At 32.5% G+C, this 26,171-nt stretch overlaps 1 protein-coding gene across 1 annotated transcript; it reads left to right on the top strand.

Annotated features, from left to right (window-relative positions):
• The first annotated feature begins 9,386 nt into the window (after nucleotides 1-9,386).
• Nucleotides 9,387-20,218, top strand: LOC140170811 (uncharacterized). The gene is made up of 2 exons (XM_072194030.1): nucleotides 9,387-9,459; nucleotides 19,576-20,218. Exon 2 carries the CDS (start codon nucleotides 19,595-19,597, stop codon nucleotides 20,216-20,218), a length of 624 nt encoding a protein of 207 aa, XP_072050131.1. The 5' UTR covers nucleotides 9,387-9,459; nucleotides 19,576-19,594.
• Nucleotides 20,219-26,171: the final 5,953 nt, after the last annotated feature.

The following is a 26,171-nucleotide window of genomic DNA, read 5'->3' as shown; positions in this document are numbered from 1 at the left end:
TTGAAGGAAGTGAATACCTGAGTGGAAGAAGGGCCCAACTACATTAATACTGTTTTTGAGATATTAAGGGGTGGGGTATGAACGCTTGGACAGTATTTATTGTGGGACATTAGAGCACATCAGACATATCGAATTGCATTCTGAATACGAAGAATGTCCTTCTGATATCAAATAATTTTGATTTTTTGAAAAACAATGTAATACACATTTTATGGCAAATTATTAAAAATTGATATTTTTGATATTTAACCGTACTCGAAGTAAACTTTATAAATCTGATGATTATGTAGGCGGGATGAAAAGTCGACGATCAATTGAAAATTTTGACCTTTCGTATTGAAGATATGGATTTTTTTTCCCCAAACACCAAAAAAATTAGATCTTTTTGGGAAAAATATCCGTATCTTCAATATGGAAGGTCAAAATTTTCAATTGATCGTCGGCTTTTCCTCCCAGCTACATACACTTTAAGAATATATCATTAGATTTATAAAATTTACTTCGAGAACTGTTATATATCAAAAATGTGAAAAATATCAAATTTTAATAATTTGTCATAAAATTTGTATTATAATATCGTGAATTTTAAAAAATGAAAATTATTTGATATCAGAAAGACATTCTTCATATTCAGAATGCAATTCGATATGTCTGATGTGCTCTCATGTCCCACAAAAAATACTGTCGAAACGCTCAAAACGCTCATTCCAGATCTCTTAAGAAAAAACTTAATTATTTGGAAAAGTTTTATAGACAGAATGTTTTCATCTTCAGGGGACCTTTAATACATAAATATACTGTATTACAATTACATTCGAAATTATATATGATGTTTCCATGGCAACTGTATAGGTCTTAATACGAACCGGAGTTGGACCCTTCTTCCACTAATATACTGCAAGTGCCCGTTCCGTAACAGATGTGTTATAAATAGCTACATAAAGTTGGCAATTATCCATTAATTGCACAAGTAGAAGCATGTAATTTGTTAGCAAGAAAGTTTATTGTAGAAGGGCCCAACTCCATGGAGTTGGGCTTTTCTTCCATGAAACCATGATTAAATGTTTGTGGAAGACTATTTAGAGAGTGGATTTTGGCTCATCATTCACACACAAGGAAGAACAGTCTGCTGTAAATAAAATGCTGGGTCTAACTCATTTTTGTAAAAATTTGGAGTTGGGCCCTTCTTCCACTCAGGTATTCAATTGCTATCTTAGACTACTCACCGCATGTGTAAATCTGTCGAAAACTGCCCAATTTATCTGTCCGACTACCTGGTTGACGTAGATACTGGCCAGTGTGACGGTCCCACAACTTAAATCAAAATAATGATCCGAGGGAATAATATTTCGCTTTGATGCTTTATATGCCTATTAATTACTGGCACACGCATCATCAATAAGAAAATGATTTTAAACGTCGGTGGTGAACTGCAAACATAAGGAACAGTTTACAGAAATGTTATAGATTGTTTTGTTATGGACGCACGGACCGTGCGAGAAATCTCCGTACTACCGCCAAGCGCCTCGACATAATTATAGTTCATGGCGCTGTGTAGTAATATTTGAGTTCGCATTGTCTTGCTACTTTAGCGGAACCAATGTTTTTTGGCTTCGTTACATCTCAAATAATAAAACTATAATTTGCTCCATTTTTTTTCTATACCCACTATATATTTCCCACGATTATCTATGTACTTGTATTTGAATTTTGATAGAATAAAAAAGATCAGAATTAAAATTCCTGTTGCAGGGATGTGTCGCATGCAAATTTGAATAATCTCGCCCGGCCTCTTTGGTTGTTATAAATTTCTTATGAATTTTAATTATTAATTAATTTGTGTAGGAAATTTGGTGATTTCAGCGGTAAATTCACACATTCGTGCTTCAAGACGAAAGCTTTATGTATAATCTGAGACTATTATAGAAGAGGTCTATGTTTTTTCACAAATACTCCATTGTTTCAACACTTCAATGTAGCATTCCCGGGGTAGCATTCAAAGAAATTTAGCCATAACGATCGTATAAAATCACTGAAATTAAAAATGTAGGCCTATGCAGATTGCGTATTGACATGCAAAGCCTTAAAGAAAATACTACATTTGAAGAATGCAAACTTGCATTTTGAAATGTTCAAGTTGATAAACGGATTTGTAACGGATTTGATTAGTACCGGATTTGTAACATTTCGCAGACTTCAAAGGAATTACAAAGCCGCTAAATATATTCCGTTACAAATCCGCAAATCATATCCGTTTATCAAGATTTGAGACGCAAAATACCATAAAATGCTTAGATAATAATTACAGTCAGCGCTGTCTTCAATAAGAAGTGTGGCGCATCTGATTGTCAATAAATCTCGTCCTCTGTGGTAGTTATATTTTCTTTATCGATTTTTAAAATTTTAAAAATTTGGTGATTTCACTTCATGTCCTAAAATTCCAACAGGAAAACCTATATTTAACTATATCAACCTGGTCTCTCTAATATTCAGTCTATATCGCACTAAACTGCATTCGATATTCTCTCTATATCGCACTAAATATACCAGTATACGGCAGTAAATAACGCCCTCTGTTTTACATTAAGGTTACTGTTGGTCAATGTTACATTAAGGTTACTGTTGGTCAATGTTACATTAAGGTTACTGTTGGTCAATGTTGCATTAAGGTTACTGTTGGTCTATGTTACATTAAGGTTACTCTTGCTTTCTTGCCCTGCGGGGCCCTTGGGGTCCCACTTAGAGTGTTAAGTCGTAATGTGGCAGTCTGCGGCCTTGGATGTTTTTTATTGATACTGGGCCCATCAGCCAGTAGAGACAGCCCTTCACACATTTCATTCTTTTAACTTTTTTTTTTACTTTTTACCCCATAATTTTCCTCATTTTGCAGGACCTGCCCTTTATCGGGGGGGCTTATTTATAGTTTAAGCATGTTTGCTATTGTTTTTGGAGCAACATTGTTTTGTTTCTTTGTATAAAGCCTGCGGCAAATCCTTGAACAATATTGTCTTTGAGAAATATTGTCTTTCAACTAAAATTCGGTAAGATAATTAATAATTAATTAGGCCTAATAGTTAAAGGTACGTACGTACGTACAAAAGAAGAAGTGTTTCCTAGCACGCCTCACGTACATTTGTTTTAAATACAAGCTGTATCAAAATGATTGGTACCCATCAGTTTTCATTGATAATGGATGAGTCTGACACATGAAATTTCAACATAAGATCCGAATAATTCGTGGATTAATTGTATAATAAGTCATAAACTATACATTCTGAACATTTCAAAAGTATCCAGTACTACATATGGAAGAGGCAGACCTTTCAGTAAACATCAAAACTGATGGGTACCAATCATTTTGATATGCCCCACTGCGGTTGGTTTACACCAGAGACAACAAGATGCCGGATGTTTTAAAAATTGCCTTTTTGGATATAAGTACTTCGTATTTGGCTTTCTGATGGAAGTTGCAACACATGTATAAGCTTTACAAACATGCTAAATGACGGTTTTGAGCAAAATTGAGTCCGGAAATGACTAACAGGGATTTAAAGAATGTTTTATTGAACAGACAATATCAACGAAGCATTTAAAATAGAAATCTCCTTGAAATTATAGCAGACTATACATGCTAGAATATAATTACCATTCCGTTGCAGGTCATAAAACTTTTAAATCTATAGATTTAATATTATTTTTTTAAATATTTTTTATGAATCTCGGAGACTTTTCGAATAATACAGGATATATAAATGACTAACCTTGAGTGTTTATCGCGTCTAATGAGGTTGTTTTTATCCAATATATTTGAAGCAATCTTAATATAATGAAGGGTTAGGGAGCGATCGTTATTTATGGCAGGGGGGGAATGGGTAAATTTAGGGGGAACACGAAATTTTTTGTGGTCTTGAGGGGGAACCTGAATTTTTAGTTGAACCAGGAGGGGGGATTGTTAAATTTTAAATGGAGAAAATTGGGAAATCAAGGGGAACGCGAAAATTTTGAGCGAACGCGAGGGGGGAACGCGAATTTTTTTGTCGATATTTTTGCCAAAACACCCATTCCCCCTCCTGCCGTAAATAACGATCAGTCCCTTATTTTATACGATTCGTGTACTTTTTAAGTATTAACTCAAATATAAAGTCTGTAAAATTAGTCGTCAAGTCATCTTTTTTTTTTATAGCTTAAATAATAATAATGGTTCTTTGTTTCATTTTTTTCTTTTTTTTTTTTTTTTAGATGGCACTTTTGAACGAAATTCGAACTCCTAACATTCAAAACATGATACCATGCAGTGTACAGTTGCGTCGGAAGCATTAAAATTTAGGGGGTCGAGCATATTTTGTGTCAGTTCTGCTTTGGACATAAATCACATAATGTCAATTTCAGACTATTTGTTACCCAAAATAAAGGTTGTTGTGGTATTTAATGAACCAGTGCGCGCGAATGTTGCAATTTTACATTATATTTTGCCCCAAAACACTGTGATATTCCGGTTAAAAAGAAAGATTCACAGGGCAATTATTGCTTTATTTCTTCTTCCATTTGGATTTTTAAGGGGAATTAATTAATTCCGTTGCCTATGCCAGTGTAGCAAATTTTATGTAACTATCAATCAACACAGAAATTCATATGCCCAAAATGTAGTTTTTCTACAAAAATCGGAGCAATTTTAGTTTTTAACCCGTGTTCAAACGGCAAATTCAACTATCTTTATGTAATATTTTGAACGCATTTGATAAATGATTATATTTTTGATAAAAAAGTAATACCATTTCATAATTGGATATTGGCATAAGTCAATTGTGACATCTTATTGAGATCGATGGCATTTGTTGACATGCACATTTAATCGTAACATCTTATTACTCTTCTTACTGGGATCAACTGTGTTGGCATAAGTCAAACGTGACATCTATTTTAATTGGCGTAAGTCAATTATAACATCTTAAGCGCGCTTCAGACTCCGTATTGTACGTACAATATTGTATGTACAATACTTTTCGTGACGTCAAAAAGTATTACACGTGCAATAAATAGTATGTACCGGGAAAATGTATATTTTGCTACAATCATTGGTTGCTTAATTGATACGGAGTTGCCAAATTTCTAAGAGTGGTAAATTTAGTGAGTGTTCGTGCACGGAATGATGAACATCTGTTTATGTCTTCTTGTATTCAACTGTACTTAATATTAAAAGGCCTATTAATACTAATAATAATAATAATATTAAAATTGTAATAATAATATAAATGGCACATTCAGTTTTTATTTATTTATTTATATAGATTTATTTATTTAGGCCTATTTGTTTATTTATTTATTTATTTATTTATTTATTTATTTATTTATTTATTTATTTATTTATTTATTTATTTATTGGTTGATTGTTGGTTGATTGATTGATTGATTACTGATTGATTAATTGATTTAGCGATTCATTTATACCGACATTTAGTCATATATTGATTTAGTCAGTTTCTTAAGTATTATTTGTAGGCCTATGTATTTATTCTGGTTTTGATTTGATTGATACCGATATTTTTATTGTTTTTTTAAAGTTTTGGCATATAACATTATACATTATAACACGTTGTGTTATGAATTTGCAACAGCTTTTTACATGTTGATATCGTTGAGGCATGTTATGATGGTGTATGTTATAGACCTACTTATGATCATCCCAATACATCCATAAACGTGAAACGAGATTACTTGAAATATATATTTCAGAGTTGAAGGAGTTTCAATTATACGAACATATATCTGAAATATGTCTCTCTGATTGGTTGATTGTCAAGAGGTTTACGGCATCCTCAAAGCCTCATGCTGTAATTCTCTAATCGATATCTATTATAGGACCGATCTTTTGAAATCCATACAACCGTGTCAAATGAAATAGTCTCGGATCATAGATTGTGGACCGATACAACGTTGATACGTCAGATTTCGGAATTGTATTAAAAATAGGCACAAATCACATTGAACAGGTTGAATGGTGGCAAAAGTAGTTAAAATAACTATGGGTCGAATTTACATTAATCAGTGTCCTGGGCCAGGATAACATTTAGGACTCCTTCGCATTCTAAAACAATACTTTGAACCGGAACTTTGAACACCAAAATGTCCTTGCTTTCATTTTCTCATTTAATTTGTTTTAATTGTAATTGATTTCTTTATCCACTGGCTCTGTGGTAAATCCGGTATTGCCAAATATTTATCGTCCATTACCCGTGTTAATCTATTTATTTATTAAAATGCACCATCTATTAAATTCCTGTAATACAACATAGGCCTAGTGTATTTGATAACAAATTTGTTTTTATTTTTGATTGGAATTTGGGTATTTCATATTATATAAAATATGTTTGGGCATGGCGGAATTAGTATATGATTAAAAATAGACATACTCTTAGGCCCCCTTTTTTAATGTTTGTACATTATTAATATTAATATTTATGTACAAAATGCAAACGAATGTATATATATTTTATTGTTTTGTAAACATTAAATTTGATGTTTACTCATAATTATGTCTGGAAAGTCAGGGAAAAACTAAGGAGTATCGGTATTTAGTTTCCTGGGAAAGTGGATCAGATGAGCAGTGATTAAAAACATTCACCCTAAATCTTTATTTGATTATTATTTTTTATGAATTTATTAGGCCTACTGGTAAAGTGCAGAAAAAACCTCCAAACGCACTCTAGGATTTTTCATCAGCAGCAGTAGAAATTTATCTTGCATAGATTTTCTGGTGTCCTCGCTTGGATTTAGCAAACAATGAACCGTCAGGGTTATAGCGCGTTATTTAATCTGATTCAACTAGTCGTGGCACGTATATTTATTGCACGTGCAATAATTTTTGACGTCACGAAAAGTATTGTACATACAATATTGTACGTACAATATGGAGTCTGAAGCTAGCCTTACTGAGATTATATTTATTGTCATAAGTCAATCGTGACATCTTACTTGGGATCATTGGTATCATGTGGCGTCTTTTAAAAGATCAATAGAGAAAATAGGCTTTTCTGGCAGGATACGTTTCAGCAGAGATTTCATATTTCACCCTAAACTTGCACTTTCATTCGTTTTTTGTTTTTTTTCATACTACCGTAAGTATACCTCGGATAGCAACGTTTGTACAGTATTTTGTGGGATCTGAGAGCCCGGTCTGAGAGCACATCAGACATATCGAATTTAATTCTGAATACGCGAAATGTTCGTCTGATATCAAATAATTTAGATTTTTTGAAATTCCCGATATAATATAAATTTTATGGCAAATTATTAAACTTAAAATGTACAACCGGTTACTTCTGAATTTGTATGATGCTTAAGGGTATCCACAGAAAAAAAATCTGAAAACGATGATAGTAATTTAGGCCTACACCTTTTGTTGTTTTCGTTGTTTTATTTATGAAATTCTGTACAGAAACTACCGAAATCATTACTAGTACATGATTCTGTAAAGTAAAAAGTCTGATAAAGCTGAAAATTACAATTATTTTTCATATGATGTAAATATTTCATAGACAGTCCCTAATATATCGATCTATTTATTTAAAAAAATGACAAAAGAAATTATCTTCATTTTACGAAAAAGATATGTACATGGCAAACAACCCTTAACATAAAATAGAAGTTTTATAATAGCTCCATGGCTCCCGTTTGCTCGTTTCATAATAAACATCATCATTCATGTGTAATTTATTAATGCAATTAGTCTGCATTTTGAGCACTTCAATGTCACAAAAAAGGAAATGCTTTGTCCTGCCGAAATGGCAAGATGATTTTTCGTGCTTAAATGCGTTTATGTCTCAAAACTAACAATATTTTTTGTGAAAAGTACATAATTATGACGAGTGCCTGGACATGGTGGACCACAATTGAATCACAAATTGCAAACAGAAATAGTACCAACTTCTTATGACACACTTTTAATTATAATGACGAGATCTCAAATTTGCCAGAAAATTCGATTTCAAAACAACTAGTTCGTGAGCCCTTAAGGGTAGATGCCGTATTGTTGCTCAAAGCAGCCAAAATATACACTTTCATGTTTTGCAAAGTTAATTCTACAAATCATATACTTGCTTGTTTTATTGTTGTTAACGAGTTATGTACGTGTTGTTGTTTCAGCTCTCTTTACAACATAACTCAAGAACCACAGGACCTACAAAAGTATTTGAATTCTTCTACACATTTGCTATGAAATGATCAATGCCATTTTTGCCATAAGCTCACTACCATTCGCAACATGCTGTGAACTACCAAATCGCAACAGTTTAAAATAGTTGCTAACCTTTCCCAGACAGTGGTGTAGAGTTATAGGGGTACGTGGGCACGCCCCCCTCATCGATTGCAAAATTTAGAAAATCCCATAGGAAAATTGCCGAAAAACGGCTTGTGCCCATGGTCGGTGCCCCCCCCCCCCATATGATGACCCATCATGATGACTACATCACTGTTCCCAGAGAACTCAAAAATTTCATTGACAGCGGCCTATTAGTAGATGTCCAATTTAAGATCAAAATATTGAAAACATGTCTCTATTGCATTGATAAATTACATATTTGTACATAAACTCGAAAACCCATGGACCTACTGAAAAACTGTTAGAGTGGAACTAATCATAGACATGCATCATACATCACTGTAGACGGTCAATGCGCATTTATTCCTTTTCTAATTTACCTATTTTATATTGTTATGAACGTTCTTTTATGTTCGTAAATGTTGAATAACTCCATGGATTCATTTAGGCCTAACATCTTACATTATGTAACTTTTTAGGCAAACAGACCTTTTTTTCAACCTTTTTTATTCTGAAATATTTTTATTTGTTTTTGAGTTGTATTACATGCAAGAATGGTATATTCTTATTTTTTATTAATTTATTTTAGTCTTCTTTTGGGGGCAGGCAATGATTGGAATTCCAGTTGCCAATATCACTTGAAAAAGCTTGGAAATCCAATTAAATGAAGGAAAAATCACGCAAATGTCAAAATGAAGTCTCAAATTGAGGATTTCGGATTTTGAACTATTTTTCTGCCGGATTTTATGCCTTTGGACGCTTTAAAAGTCTGGATTTCCAATAGTCACGACTGGACAAAAAGTCCGGAAATCCGAACTCCTCTATTATAGGGTGTGCATATATTTTTTGGAATAGCCCATTCATTATGCGTGGTACAATGGGAGGAAATGATTGGTCAAAGGTGAGCAACGCTCACTGAGCATGCGTCAACAGATATGCAAGGCCCAAGTTTTGGCTATATGAATATTTAATTTAGGCACTATAGTTGTCTTGTAAATCACTTCCATGACACTGATGACGTGTTGTTATAACCTATAAAACTATGTAAGGCTTCGAAAAGTTTTATTTGGTGTCAAGCCACGGCATTGAGTCCAGACTACGCTCGCCAAGAACTTGAAGATTCTTTTCGATCTCGCTTACAGGTAAGGTCCTTAATATCTTTTGTTATTTCTTAAATATAATACAAAACTGACATAAAGCATTTATTTTTCAGTATGTTTAACATGTTAAGGGGTACTACACCCTGGCCAATTTTGTGCCTATTTTTGCATTTTCTCAAAAATTATAGCGCATTGGTGACAATTAAGATATGTATGTTGTAGGGGCAAGGACTACAACTATTGCTCTGAAAATTCAGCAACTCAATGCAAGTAGTTATTGATTTATTGATCAAATACTGGTTTTCCCTCATTTTTGACTGCAACTCCACAACTGCTGTCTGTGCCGAAATAAAATTTCCAGTGCACTATAATTTTTCAGAAAAATGCAAAAATAGACCAAAAATTGGACAGGGGTGTAGTACCTCCTTAAGGAAAACGAGGAGACTATTTCTATATCTTTTCACAAAACACCTAAAAGTAATTTATATTCACTGATAAATTTATTTACAAAACAAACGTTTTACCAACAAAACTCAGAATTATCTGTATTTTGAAGGGAAAAGATTGAAACGTAGTTATGTCTGATTTGTAAAATAAAAGTTTTCATACTTCGAAAAAGAGCTTTATTGGGAAAATTTTCGCTCATAATAATTATTGAGGCGGTGGTGAGAGTAAAACAAGGTTGATTTTATGCGGCCAATTGTGACCAGATCTGATCCAATCAGAATAAAGTCGGCAATAATGAAACTGAGATATAGGCAAAAAGTGATGAAAACAAAAACCCAACAATAAAAAAACATAAGAAAATGGACATATAAATTGTTCTTAACTTTGAAACTAAGTATTCAAAAGACCTGGGGATTCAGGCACTGAGCGAGTTAGTAAAAGTAATGGTAATTGGGTCACAATTACCATGATTAGGCCTACACTGAAATTTTGCTGATGTCTTTTAATTTTATATATTTATTTATTAATCGATCACATTTCTTTTAGTTAAAAAAGATGGTGCTAATAAACCAATTATGACCAAACCATAACGAACATATTCTTTTGAATATCCATGGAAATGGCAATGGCATATCCTACTACCAGTTGCTCTACGAGTTTTGAGGAAATTTTGAGAAAATTTAAGTGGAATGTATAATTATCCCCTTCGGACACGAAGGAAGATGGCTCGATCAAAAAAATATTTTTTATGCTTATTATAACTATTTTGGATAGTAATTTGTGAAAAACTAAAAAAATAATAATTACTTCATCAATTATGCAAATTAGGGCATGTGTACAATTGTACACATTGTGACTAAGTGACGACGTTTACAATGATTTTTGGATACAATTGTACACATTATGACTAAGTAATGGCAGTAAAACTTGGTAAGATATGTGAAGCAACAAACTTGAACCCTTTGTTTCCTTTTTCTGTTGCCTTCATACGTCCGTATCTGTAGGCTCTTAACTCCCATTAATTTGGTATAAAATGATAATAAACAGTTCTTGTCTTTGGAGAGACCGAAAAAGACATCACACTTAATAAACTTGATTTCTGAGATTAATTTTGTTACTCCACTCTACACGATCCATTTTCGGGCCCATCAACGACCAGTTACTCCTAACTATCTGTGTAATAATAGGCCTACATAGTGGTTTTTCCAAAAAATGCATCCAGAGCAAATTATAAACTGAATGGAAGTATTGACAAAAGAGTTAAAAATAACTTATAATGATGTACAAAGTATACTAAACAACTCCTATATATTGATAAGATTAGTCACACTGTGTACAACTGAACACAATATATTAGTCTTATATTTACAAGGTGAGACACACTGTGTACAATAATGTACACACCATTTAAAAAAAATTCTACACCACATATGTTTGAAGCATTTGATCAAAAATAGTGTTCCATGTTTTCTACAGGTCTTACACTAACCCCCTGACTAGAATTTAGCTTGTCCACAATGATATTTCATATAAAATTAAAAAGGGAAAGTACATGTCTTCTAGCAACGTGCAGTAGTGGGTGATGCCCTCTTAGATTATGAAAAGTGACATTCAGTTAGGCGAGGGCGCTCTGCACTGGAGGATAGCATATGAATGCACAATTGTGCACATGGTGTTTCTTTGCAGTAATAAGCTTCCCATGATATACAGGGAGCAATAGAAGTCCATGTGTTATTGTACACAGTATGTACGAAGGGGTTATGGTACCCCTTTTTTGCATAAATTTACAGATCTGTTCCTTTTTAATAACATACCGTAAAACCTCGTCTACAAGCATATAGAGTGCTTTTAATGAAAGCCATCCATCGACAAAATTAGAACATTATGGAGTTTTAGCAAATCAAATACCGATACAAGCATCCCAGCAAACACCAAAACGTTTTAAAAACGTTTTAAATAAGTTATATATTGGCTTTTGGTTTAGATAAAAACGTTTTAATAACATTAAAATGTCGGGTTATATAGAGGTCGTGAAAACGTTTTAAAACGTTTTATATGAAAACACTCTACAACAATATTTTTAAAATGTTAATTGTAAACTATTTTTGCAAACATTTTTTGCCAAATATTTTGTCAACACTTAAATAACATGTTAAAATATTTGCACCCAGCAAACACAGAAATGTTCGTAAAATCTGGTGTGTTTTTTTCCAAAACGTTATAATAACATTTAAATGTCGGGTTATATAAAGGTCATGAAAACTATTTTGTATGAAAACACTATGCAACAATATTTCTAAAACGTTTTCAAAATGTTATTGTAAACTATTTTTGCAAACATTTTATGCCAAATATTTTGTCAACACTTAAAAACATTATGTTAAAATATTTGCACCCAGCAAACACAGAAATGTTCTTAAGATGTTTGTTTTTTCAAAAATAACATTTAAATGTCGGGTTATAATAAAGGTCATGAAAACAAAAATATTTCTAAAACGTGTTCAAAATGTTATTGTAAACTATTTTTGCAAATATATTTTGCCAAATATTTTGTCAACACTTAAAAAACATGTTAAAATATTTGCACCCAGCACACACAGAAATGTTCTTAAGATGTTTTTTTTCCAAATGTTTTAATAACATTTAAATGTCGGGTTATATTAAAGGTCATGAAAACGTTTAAAACCTTTTATATGAAAACACCCTGCAACAATATTTGTAAAACGTGTTCAAAATGTTATTGTAAACTATTTTTGCAACATTTTTTGCCAAATATTTTGTCAACACTTAAAAAACATTATGTTAGAATAATTGCACCCAGCAAACACAGAAATGTTCGTAAAATCTGTTTTGTTTTTTCAAAACGTTTTAATAACATTTAAATGTCGGGTTATATAAAGGTCATGAAAACCGTTTTGTATGAAAACACCCTGCAACAATATTTCTAAAACGTGTTCAAAATGTTATTGTAAACTATTTTTGCAAACATTTTTTTTGCCAAATATTTTGCAAACACTTAAATAACATGTTAAAATATTTGCACCCAACAAACACAGAAATGTTCGTAAAATCTGGTCTTTTTTGGGGTTTTTTTCAAAACGTTTTAATAACATTTAAATGTCGGGTTATATAAAGGTCATGAAAACACCCTGCAACAATATTTCTAAAACGTTCAAAATGTTATTGTAAACTATTTTTGCAAACATTTTTTGCCAAATATTTTGTCAACACTTTAGGGCTGGGGTATGAACGTTTGGACGGTATTTATTTTGGGACATTAGAGCACATCAGACATATCGAATTGCATTCTGAATACGAAGAATGTCATTCTGATATCAAATAATTTTGATTTTTGAAATTCGCAATTTAATACACATTTTATGGCAAATCATTAAAAATTGATATTTTTGATATTTAACAGTACTTGAAGTAAACTTTATAAATCTGATGATTTATACTTAAAGTGTATGTAGGTGGGATGAAAAGCCGACGATCAATTGAAAATTTTGACCTTTCGTATTGAAGATATGGATTTTTTTTCCAAAACACCAAAAAAAAATTAGGTCTTTTTGGAAAAAAATCCATATCTTTAATATGAAAGGTCAAAATTTTCAATTGATCGTCGGCTTTTCCTCCCTGCTGCATACACTTTAAGAATATATCATTAGATTTATATAATTTACTTCGAGGACTGTTATACAATGTTATATATCAAAATTTGAAAAATATCAAATTTTTATAATTTGTCATAAAATTTGTATTATATTGTGATTTTAAAAAAATGAAAATTATTTGCTATCAGAAAGACATGCTTCGTATTCAGAATGCAATTCGATAGGTCTGAGGTGCTCTCATGTCCCACAAAAAATACTGTCGAAACTCAATAAACGCTCATTTTGGATCCCTTAAATAACATGTTAAAATATTTGCACCCAACAAACACACAAATGTTCGTAAAATCTGTTTTTTTTTGGGTTTTTTTCAAAACGTTTTAATAACATTTAAATGTCGGGTTATATAATGGTCATGAAAACCGTTTTGTATGAAAACACCCTGCAAAAAATATTTCTAAAACGTGTTCAAAATGTTATTGTAAACTATTTTTGCAAACATTTTATGCCAAATATTTTGTCAACACTTAAAAACATTATGTTAAAATATTTGCACCCAGCAAACACAGAAATGTTCTTAAGATGTTTTTTTTTTTCAAAAATAACATTTAAATGTCGGGTTATAATAAAGGCCATGAAAACGTTTAAAACGGTTTGTATGAAAACACCCTGCAACAATATTTCTAAAACGTGTTCAAAATGTTATTGTAAACTATTTTTGCAAATATTTTTTGCCAAATATTTTGTCAACACTTAAAAAACATTATGTTAAAATATTTAAACCCAGCACACACAGAAATGTTCTTAAGATGGCTTTTTTTCCAAATGTTTTAATAACATTTAAATGTCGGGTTATATTAAAGGTCATGAAAACGTTTAAAACCTTTTATATGAAAACACCCTGCAACAATATTTCTAAAACTTGTTTAAAATGTTATTGTAAACTATTTTTGCAACATTTTTTGCCAAATATTTTGTCAACACTTAAAAAACATTATGTTAAAATATTTGCACCCAGCAAACACAGAAATGTTCGTAAAATCTGGGGTTTTTTTCAAAACGTTTTAATACATTTAAATGTCGGGTTATATAAAGGTCATGAAAACCGTTTTGTATGAAAACACCCTGCAACAATATTTCTAAAACGTGTTCAAAATGTTATTGTAAACTATTTTTGCAAACATTTTTGCCAAATATTTTGTCAACACTTAAATAACATGTTAAAATATTTGCACCCAACAAACACAGAAATGTTCGTAAAATCTGGGTTTTTTTTTTTTTTTTTTCAAAACGTTTTAATAACATTTAAATGTCGGGTTATATAATGGTCATGAAAACCGTTTTGTATGAAAACACCCTGCAAAAATATTTCTAAAACGTGTTCAAAATGTTATTGTAAACTATTTTTGCAAACATTTTATGCCAAATATTTTGTCAACACTTAAAAACATTATGTTAAAATATTTGCACCCAGCAAACACAGAAATGTTCTTAAGATGTTTTTTTTTTTCAAAAATAACATTTAAATGTCGGATTATAATAAAGGGGATGAAAACGTTTAAAACGGTTTGTATGAAAACACCCTTCAAAAATATTTCTAAAACGTGTTAAAAATGTTATTGTAAACTATTTTTGCAAATATTTTTTGCCAAATATTTTGTCAACACTTAAAAAACATTATGTTAAAATATTTGCACCCAGCACACACAGAAATGTTCTTAAGATGTTTTTTTTTTCCAAATGTTTTAATAACATTTAAATGTCGGGTTATATTAAAGGTCATGAAAACGTTTAAAACGTTTTATATGAAAACACCCTGCAACAATATTTCTAAAACGTGTTTAAAATGTTATTGTAAACTATTTTTGAAACATTTTTTGCCAAATATTTTGTCAACACTTAAAAAACATTATGTTAAAATATTTGCACCCAGCAAACACAGAAATGTTCGTAAAATCTGGTGGTTTTTTTTCAAAACGTTTTAATAACATTTAAATGTCGGGTTATATAAAGGTCATGAAAACTGTTTTGCATGAAAACACCCTGCAACAATATTTCTAAAACGTGTTCAAAATGTTATTGTAAACTATTTTAGCAACCATTTTATGCCAAATATTTTGTCAGCACTTAAAAACATTACCCAGCAAACACAGAAATGTTCTTAAGATGTTCTTTTTTCAAGAATAACATTTAAATGTCGGGTTATAATAAAGGTCATGAAAACGTTTAAAACGGTTTGTATGAAAACACCCTGCAACAATATTTCTAAAACGTGTTCAAAATGTTATTGTAAACTATTTTTGCAACATTTTTTGCCAAATATTTTGTCAACGCTTAAAAAACATTATGTTAAAATATTTGCACCCAGCAAACACAGAAATGTTCTTAAGATGTTTGTTTTTTCAAAACGTTTTAATAACATTTGAATGTCGGGTTATATAAAGGTCATGAAAACGTTTTTAAAACGTTATTGCAAATCTTTTGGGCAAACATGTTTCGCAAGATATTTTTTCAACCCCAAAATAATATTCTGTTTAGAATGTTTTGTGTCAAGTTTTCAAAAATGTTTTTTTGGAATGTTATTAAAACGTTTTTATACCCTTTATGTAACCCGACATTTAAACGTTTTCTGCTGTAAAACATTTTGTGTTTGCTGGGATATACAAACAAGTACTATTGTAAGACAAATCTGTTGCATTTGGGATATTTATGGCTGCTTCATTTTAATAGTAGGCGTGGCTGCACAATACTTCTGCCACACTGTGCATGCAAGCATAACAGTAAATTGAAAAGCGCGCGCATGAAAGTTGTTCAATTTTGGCAAACATCCATGCCGAAAAATTAATTTCCTCATATGTGCTATTTATCACAAGTGTTTGAATTTTTGATATATGGTGTGTGAAACCTTTTTGTGACTACCATCGGTTTTTTTTAAAATAAATATTGCTTCGTTTAAGAGCTACTACCTGTTTTTATGGATTGTTGAAGATCCCTCATAAATCAATAAATATAGGCCTTTTGAAAAATCAAGATCTACCACCATTTAGCTGAAATACTAATCTTTCTAAGCATGTAAATTATTTCCGTCGACAACGAATGGCACACTTGAGGAAAACGATTTCAAACAAAACATTTTTTAAGTGAGTTTAAAGGGAGTAATATTCCAAACCACAATAGCTCTAGGTTATTGTGTGTGTCCAAGGCCACACCATTTTTGTATACGCGGTATAATAGAGGGGCTGTTCCTTTCACCGTTTCTCTTCCCATGTTAATCCAGATAACAAAATGTTAATTTAAAGTCTCATTGCAAATGAATTTTTATTTTTACTTTTCGGATTTGGCTTTGAGCAATGGTGACACATACCATATTTACAGAAAAAATGAAAATTCTATTCCAGACACCGTCAAAATGTCAAAGTTTGTATATTTTTGTATTATATTAAAGTAATTAACTGCAGATTCTTTACTCAACATCATAACAGGTTCATACTTGACAAATTCATGATGAATGAAAAGACTTTCATTAAATATTGAACGAAACCAAAATTACTCATGCCTAATTTACATAATAATATCATGAATACATAATTAGCTGTAATATGCTAATTTGCATAATTGATTACTTTTTGTGTATTTTTTTGTTATCAATTGAAAGAACTTTGTATACATATGTTTGTGAAAAAAACGCACCCTGATATCATGTACGGTTTTCTTTTGGCATCAATTTTGCATATTAATTAGCTGAACTTAGTCATTTTTTCAACTTTTATTTGTCTGCAGATTGGCCGGAATTGCTAAAATAGTATAGTTGGTTAATTTATTATAATTATTCAATGATAGATTTTTTAATTTTGTTTTCTTTGACGAAGTTAAAAAATATAGGCAATTAACCTGTGATACTTAAATTAATGTTGCTTTTTCAAGCAAGTGTCCAAATAATCCTTCAAAATCTCGAAATGTGCCAATTTTGTCATTATAGCAATTTGTGGCAGATTTGCATTCCATTTATGAGCATCTTAAAATTGACACTACGTCACAATGCATTGACCGATTTCAATTCGGTTTTTTGATTTTTGATGCTTTAATAAAGGTCATTTATGAAGAAACATTAAATAACGTGTTTCTGCTGCCCTTATTTTTGAGGTGATATACCTATTAATAGTGCCTTCATCAAAATCACATATGTTTATAGACGAGGTTTTACGGTAACCCTATCATAAAAGTGGAAAAAAATGTCGAGTCAAATTTTTTATCTACAAAGTAAAAAATTGTCTATTTTGCGCATAATTGCAGAATTTGTCGTTGACGTCTGCAGCGACTTTTTGGAAACGTACAACTCTTTGAAAACGGCTGTAGCTCAAAACTGAGGCCAGGCACCTCCTATTTTAGTCCTGGTTTATTTTCTACATATTAATGTTCAAAATATGTCAATTTAAAGGAATTTGGTTGAGTTGTTTTGTTACAACGAAAAACCCTATAGGAATGTTATCTCTAAATTCTTTTAGGGGTCGGTAACCCACCTTTGCACAGTATTTTTGTGGGACATGAGAGCACATCAGACACACAAAATTGTATTCTGAATTCGAGAAATGTACTTCTGATAACAAATAATTTAGATAGATTTTTTTTTAAATTCGTGATACAATACACATTTTATGACAAATTGTTTAAAATTGACATTTTTGCTAATTGTGGGTTTAAAAACATTTTCCATAACATTGGGGTTTCATTTCTCCATATAGGCTTACGTGTTAGGTTAAGTGACTTTAAAGGGATGGCATCTCCATCAAAAAATTTCTATCAAAGGTACTTTGAATGTTGCACTTCTATAGACAAGTGCTATGTAAGGCATACACCTTCTTCTATATTACCGACGGTCATGCATTAACGATGCATATTATTTCACCTTTCGGGACTGAAATATTTGACTTAAAGTAAGAATTGGTGTAAAACCGTTAAAAATTCTCGTTTGTATGCATATACACTTCTGCAAAATAAGTTTTAATTTTAATTTGTTTAAAATTGACATATTTCAAAAATATCGATTTTCCCAAAAGTGACTCAAATTTATACCCTTTGTCACAGCTAAAAATAATGTATAGCCTCATATTTATATAGAGTAGACCCAACCTGTACCTGTTATGACACACTTTAAATTTTAATGACGAAGTCATGATAAATTTTTCAGAAAATTCACTAATTCCCCTCACCTAAAAGTTATTAACCAGAAAACCGTTGTTATCTAACACATGCACCTAAGCTATGGTAGACACGTTTGATATTATGTGCCTTGCTACAGAGTATCTGAGGTGTAACAATATTATACGGTCATCTAGGCCTATATAGTTTATTTAAAAGGTGTATGTAACGATTGCCAGCCTCATCCCCCATTTTTTCAATCCGGAACTCAATTGTTGATATCAAAAGAACTTGAAACTCTGAATAAGAGACCCGTGCTTCAAATGTCCGCCTCTATAACATCACAACAACAGCACTGATTGTCAAAATTGTGCAAAAATGTTGTGGGGCGTGATGGTCCTTCATCCTAAGTAGAGAAACTTTTATAATGAAATTGTCCTATGCACCTTTAAACTCCCTACTCTATATTCTACGAGGGCTGGATGGAAAGCAGTGCTTGACACAAATGTGTTTTCCTCAATAAATAAAGCTTAAGCAAGCAGTACTTCAGCCGGCCCATCCACCCACCCACCCCTACCTACCCACCAACACACCTACCTACCCACCCACCTACCTTCCACACACCTACACACCTACCTACCCATATGCCTACCTACCTACCCAACCGCCTACTCACCACTCGCCAACCTATACCCACCTTCCTTCCTACCCACTTACCTACCTACAAACATGCACCCAGCCACCTACCCACCCAGCCACCTACCTATCTACCTACCACCTACCTACCTACCCACACACCTACCTACCCGCCTACCTACCCATCTACCTACCCAACATTCTACCCACCCACCTACCACCCATTTACCTACCCACCTACACGAGCACCCAGCCACCGACATACCTACCTGAAAAGGACTAAAATTATATATATTTTTAACATGTTTAATTACTATATTTTCAGGAACAGGCGAGCGTGAGCGATGAGTAATATCAAGAAGAAGCCGCGTCTTGCGGCGGATGTTGACACATCTATCATGCTGGGCCAGTCAACGAACCTACTTATTGGATACCAGGCTGATGCTTACGGTGTACCTTTCCAACCATCACCGAAACCAGCTCTTATTGAAGCACCAATCGATATCAAGGATCCTGACGTTGATGCGAGATGGTCCTATCCGATCATCACGTTCCACAAGAATAACGAAGATCTACTAACTGAACTTTATCAAATAAAGCTTCGTCCTATTACCTATGAAGATTCACCATCTGAAGGTGGCGCAGCAGCTAAGTGGCCAGCTGGAGCTCTTACGCTGACAGGATTAACCGATGAAGCACTGCAACAAGCCTTTCAAGATCTTTCCTCTCAGATTGGGCTAGATCTTGCCACACCTGAATGGTCGTATGCTCTAGTTCGCCGTACTCGACTTGTCGGAACTGCGACGTACAAGGGTTTTGAAGCTGGTGTCTTTGGGAATCCGAATCCTGATTCCAGTTTACAGCCGGAAGCACATGACGCCATCGATAACCTTGTGAAAGGTGACACGGATATTGATATTTGCGGGGCCAAGGGCTACTTAGAATTCTATGAAACATTCGAGGTATGAAGTTACTCCATTTCCGGAGGTTCTGCGCCCGAGCGCAAAACCTCCAAAACCGGAGGTTCTGCGTATAACGTGCGCAGAAACTCCGGTTTTGGAGGTTTTGCGCATGGACGACAGTGACTATTATTATAGTTAATAAACCACCACAGCGTGCGCTAAACCTCCAAAATCGGAGTTTTTGCGCCCGTCGCAAAACCTCCGATATTGGAGTTTTTGCGTATCAAAACTAATGTTATAAAATTGTTTAAACATGCTTAACTTCATTACTTTTAGTATACGCAAAACCTCCAAAATCGGAGTTTTTGCGCCCGTCGCAAAACCTCCGATATTGGAGTTTTTGCGTATCAAAACTAATGTTATAAAAATTGTTTAAACATGCTTAACTTCATTACTTTTAGTATACGCAAAAACTCCAAAATCGGAGTTTTTGCACCGGTCGCAAAACCTCCGATATTGGAGTTTTTGCGTATCAAAACTAATGTTATAAAAATTGTTTAAACATGCTTAACTTCATTACTTTTAGTAGTAGTATACGCAATATCTCGAAATTCGAAAAACCTCCATTTTTTTTAATTGAATATATCGGACCCCTTGAAACGTCGATAATGTATTCAAGTCATTACAATTGAGAAATCTTTTGTCGGTATATGATGCAACCTCATTGAAACCTCAATAATATATTCAACTCATTGCAATTGGGACATCATTTGTCAATATACGTGTGATCTGCCGACAATAAACACCGCTAATGAGTTTGCTATTCACCTTGGCTTATCTTATAGGAGAGTAAGACGCTCTTTATGGGATTAGCTTATAAGACGCTCTTTATGGCAACAATTATTCCTACTTTACCCAAGGTTATTTAGGATAAGCCAAAGTTTATCGACGTTCTTTTGAATTAGTCATTCATGCAGCACTTTTAAGTTTCATGAAAGTTTTTGGCAAATATAAAAAGAAAGGGGAAATATTGTTAAGATTTCACCAAAAAAATAATGATAAAATAGAGGATAATAAAACATATTTCAAGTTGAATTAAATGGTGGATTTGCGTATTCACACGAATAGCATAATAATATTTAAACTTCCGAAATGTAATACTTTTAAACATGCTTAATCTTAATTACTTTTAGTATACGCAAAAACTCCAAAATCGGAGTTTTGCGCCCGCAAAACCTCCGATATTGGAGTTTTGCGTATCAAAACTAATGTTATAAAAATTGTTTAAACATGCTTAATCTTAATTACTTTTAGTATACGCAAAACTCCAAAATCGGAGTTTTTGCGCCCGTCTAAAACCTCCGATATTGGAGTTTTGCGTATCAAAACTAATGTTATAAAAATTGTTTAAACATGCTTAATCTTAATTACTTTTAGTATACGCAAAAACTCCAAAATCGGAGTTTTTGCGCCCGTCGCAAAACCTCTAATATTGGAGTTTTTGCGTATCAAAACTAATGTTATAAAAATTGTTTAAACATGCTTAATCTTAATTACTTTTAGTATACGCAAAAACTGCGCCGGTCGCAAAACCTCCGATATTGGAGTTTTTGCGTATCAAAACTAATGTTATAAAAATTGTTTAAGGGATCTAGAATGAGCGTTTATGGCGTTTCAACAGTATTTTTTGTGGGACATGAGAGCACCTCAGACCTATCGAATTGCATTCTGAATACGCAGAATGTCTTTCTGATATCAAATAATTTCATTTTTTAAAATCACAATATAATATAAATTTTATGACAAATTATAAAAATTTGATATTTTTCAAATTTTTGATATATGACAGTCCTCGAAGTAAATTATATAAATCTAATGATATATTCTTAAAGTGTATGTAGCAGGAGGAAAAGCCGACGGTCAATTGAAAATTTTGACCTTTCATTTGAAGATATGGATTTTTTTCCCAAAAAGACCTAATTTTTTTGGTGTTTTGGGGAAAAATTCCATATCTTCAATACGAAAGGTCAAAATTTTCAATTGATCGTCGGCTTTTCATCCCACCTACATACACTTTAAATATAAATCATCAGATTTATAAAGTTTACTTCAAGTACTGTTAAATATCAAAAATATCAATTTTAATGATTTGCCATAAAATGTGTATTAAATTGCGAAATTCAAAAATCAAAATTATTTGATATCAGAATGACATTCTTCGTATTCAGAATGCAATTCGATATGTCTGATGTGCTCTAATGTCCCAAAATAAATACTGTCCAAACGTTCATACCCCAGCCCTAACTCCAAAATCGGAAAACCTCAATTTTTTAGTATATACGCAAATACTCCAAAATCGGATGAGATTTTTTTTTTGTGGGGGTGACAGACCTGGTATTGAATATATCGGACCCCTTGAAACGTCGATAATGTATTCAAGTCATTGCAATTGGGAGATCATTTGTCGGTACGTGTGATCCGCCGACAATAAACACCGCTATAAGTTTCCTATTCACCTTGGCTTATCTTATAGGAGAGTAAGACGCTCTTTATGGGATTAGCTTATAAGACGCTCTTTATGGCAACAATTATTCCTACTTTACCCAAGGTTATTTAGGATAAGCCAAAGTTTATCGACGTTCTTTTGAATTAGTCATTCATGCAGCACTTTTAAGTTTCATGAAAGTTTTTGGCAAATATAAAAGAAAGGGAAATATTGTTAAGATTTCACCAAAAAATAATGATAAAATAGAGGATAATAAAACATATTTCAAGTTGAATTAAATGGTGGATTTGCGTATCCACACGAATAGCATAATAATATTTAAACTTCCGAAATGTAATACTTTTAAACATGCTTAATCTTAATTACTTTTAGTATACGCAAAAACTCAAAGATTTCTCAATTGTAATGACTTGAATACATTATCGACGTTTCAAGGGGTCCGATATATTCAATTTAAAAAAATTGAGGTTTTCCGATTTTGGAGTTTTTGCGTATACTATTACTAAAAGTAATTAAGATTAAGCATGTTTAAACAATTGAATACCTGAGTGGAAGAAGGGCCCAACTCCAATTTTTTACAAAAATGAGTTTCATTGCCAGCAGATTGTTCTTCCTTGTGTGTGAAAGATGAGCCAAAATCAACGCTCCAAATAGTCTTTCAAGTACACTTAATCATGGTTTTCATGGAAGAAAGGCCCAACTCCATGGAGTTGGGCCCTTCTTCCACAAATACTGGGTTAAACACGAATTTTGTTCATCCATGAAATCTGCTTTTTACTACAATAAACTTTCTTGACATGCTTCTACTTGTGCAATTAATGGATAATTACCAAATTTCTATTCTATTTATAACACATCTGCTTACGAAACTGGCACTTGCAGTATATTAGTGGAAGAAGGGCCCAACTCCAGCTCGTATTAAGACCTGTATCGTTGCCATGGAAACATCATATTTAATTTTGAATGTATGTAATATTGTATATTCATGTATTAAAGGTCCACTGAAGATGAAAACGTTCTGCCTATAAAACTTGTCCAAATATTAAGTTTTTCCTTAATATCTCAAAAACAGTTTTGATGGAGTTGGGCCCTTCTTCCACTCAGGTATTCAATTTTATAACATTAGTTTTGATACGCAAAAACTCCAATATCGGAGGTTTTGCGACGGGCGCAAAAACTCCGATTTTGGAGGTTTTGCGTATACTAAAAGTAATGAAGTTAAGCATGTTTAAACATTTATTATAATATTAGTTTTGATACGCAAAAACTCCAATATCGGAGGTTTTGCGACGGGCGCAAAACTCAGATTTTGGAGGTTTTGCGTATACTAAAAGTAATGAAGTTAAGCATGTTTAAACAATTTTTATAACATTAGTTTTGATACGCAAAAACTCCAATATCGGAGGTTTAGCGACGGGCGCAAAAACTCCGATTTTGGAGGTTTTGCGTATACTAAAAGTAATGAAGTTAAGCATGTTTAAACATTTATTATAATATTAGTTTTGATACGCAAAAACTCCAATATCGGAGGTTTTGCGACGGGCGCAAAAACTCCGATTTTGGAGGTTTTGCGTATACTAAAAGTAATGAAGTTAAGCATGTTTAAACAATTTTTATAACATTAGTTTTGATACGCAAAAACTCCAATATCGGAGGTTTTGCGACGGGCGCAAAAACTCCGATTTTGGAGGTTTTGCGTATACTAAAAGTAATTAAGATTAAGCATGTTTAAAAGTATATTACATTTCGGAAGTTTAAATATATAATTATGCTATTCGTGTGGATACGCAAATCCACCATTTAATTCAACTTGAAATATGTTTTATTATCCTTTATTTATCATTATTTTTTGGTTAAATCTGAACAATATTTCCCTTTCTTTTATATTTGCCAAAACTTTCATGAAACTTAAAAGTGCTGCATGAATGACTAATTCAAAAGAACGTCGATAAACTTTGGCTTATCCTAAATAACCTTGGGTAAAGTAGGAATAATTGTTGCCATAAAGAACGTCTTATAAGCTAATCCCATAAAGAGCGTCTTACTCTCCTATAAGAGAAGCCAAGGTGAATAGGAAACTCAGCGGTGTTTATTGTCGGCAGATCACACGTATATTGACAAATGATGTCCCAATTGCAATGACTTGAATATATTATTGAGGTTTCAATGAGGTTGCATCACATATACCGACAAAAGATTTCTCAATTGTAATGACTTGAATACATTATCGACGTTTCAAGGGGTCCGATATATTCAATTTAAAAATGGAGGTTTTCCGATTTTGGAGTTTTTGCGTATACTATTACTAAAAGTAATTAAGATTAAGCATGTTTAAACAATTTTATAACATTAGTTTTGATACGCAAAAACTCCAATATCGGAGGTTTTATGACGGGCGCAAAAACTCCGATTTTGGAGGATTTGCGTATACTAAAAGTAATGAAGTTAAGCATGTTTAAACATTTATTATAATATTAGTTTTGATACGCAAAAACTCCAATATCGGAGGTTTTTGACGGGCGCAAAAACTCAGATTTTGGAGGTTTTGCGTATACTAAAAGTAATGAAGTTAAGCATGTTTAAACAATTTTTATAACATTCGTTTTGATGCGCAAAGACTTTAATATCTGAGGTTTTGCGACGAGCGCAAAAACTCCGATTTTGGAGGTTTTGCGTATACTAAAAGTAATGAAGTTAAGCATGTTTAAACATTTATTATAATATTAGTTTTGATACGCAAAAACTCCAATATCGGAGGTTTTGCGACGGGCGCAAAAACTCCGATTTTGGAGGTTTTGCGTATACTAAAAGTAATGAAGTTAAGCATGTTTAAACAATTTTTATAACATTAGTTTTGATACGCAAAAACTCCAATATCGGAGGTTTTTGCGACGGGCGCAAAAACTCCGATTTTGGAGGTTTTGCGTATACTAAAAGTAATTAAGATTAAGCATGTTTAAAAGTATATTACATTTCGGAAGTTTAAATATATAATTATGCTATTCGTGTGGATACGCAAATCCACCATTTAATTCAACTTGAAATATGTTTTATTATCCTTTATTTATCATTATTTTTTTGGTTAAATCTGAACAATATTTCCCTTTCTTTTTATATTTGCCAAAACTTTCATGAAACTTAAAAGTGCTGCATGAATGACTAATTCAAAAGAACGTCGATAAACTTTGGCTTATCCTAAATAACCTTGGGTAAAGTAGGAATAATTGTTGCCATAAAGAACGTCTTATAAGCTAATCCCATAAAGAGCGTCTTACTCTCCTATAAGAGAAGCCAAGGTGAATAGGAAACTCATTAGCGGTGTTTATTGTCGGCAGATCACACGTATATTGACAAATGATGTCCCAATTGCAATGACTTGAATATATTATTGAGGTTTCAATGAGGTTGCATCACATATACCGACAAAAGATTTCTCAATTGTAATGACTTGAATACATTATCGACGTTTCAAGGGGTCCGATATATTCAATTTAAAAAAATGGAGGTTTTCCG

The sequence above is a fragment of the Amphiura filiformis genome, chromosome 15 (genome assembly GCF_039555335.1).
Source record: "Amphiura filiformis chromosome 15, Afil_fr2py, whole genome shotgun sequence".
NCBI lineage: Eukaryota > Metazoa > Echinodermata > Ophiuroidea > Amphilepidida > Amphiuridae > Amphiura > Amphiura filiformis.
Note: the sequence above shows the minus strand (reverse complement) of the source record. Positions and strands in the feature narration are given on the sequence as shown.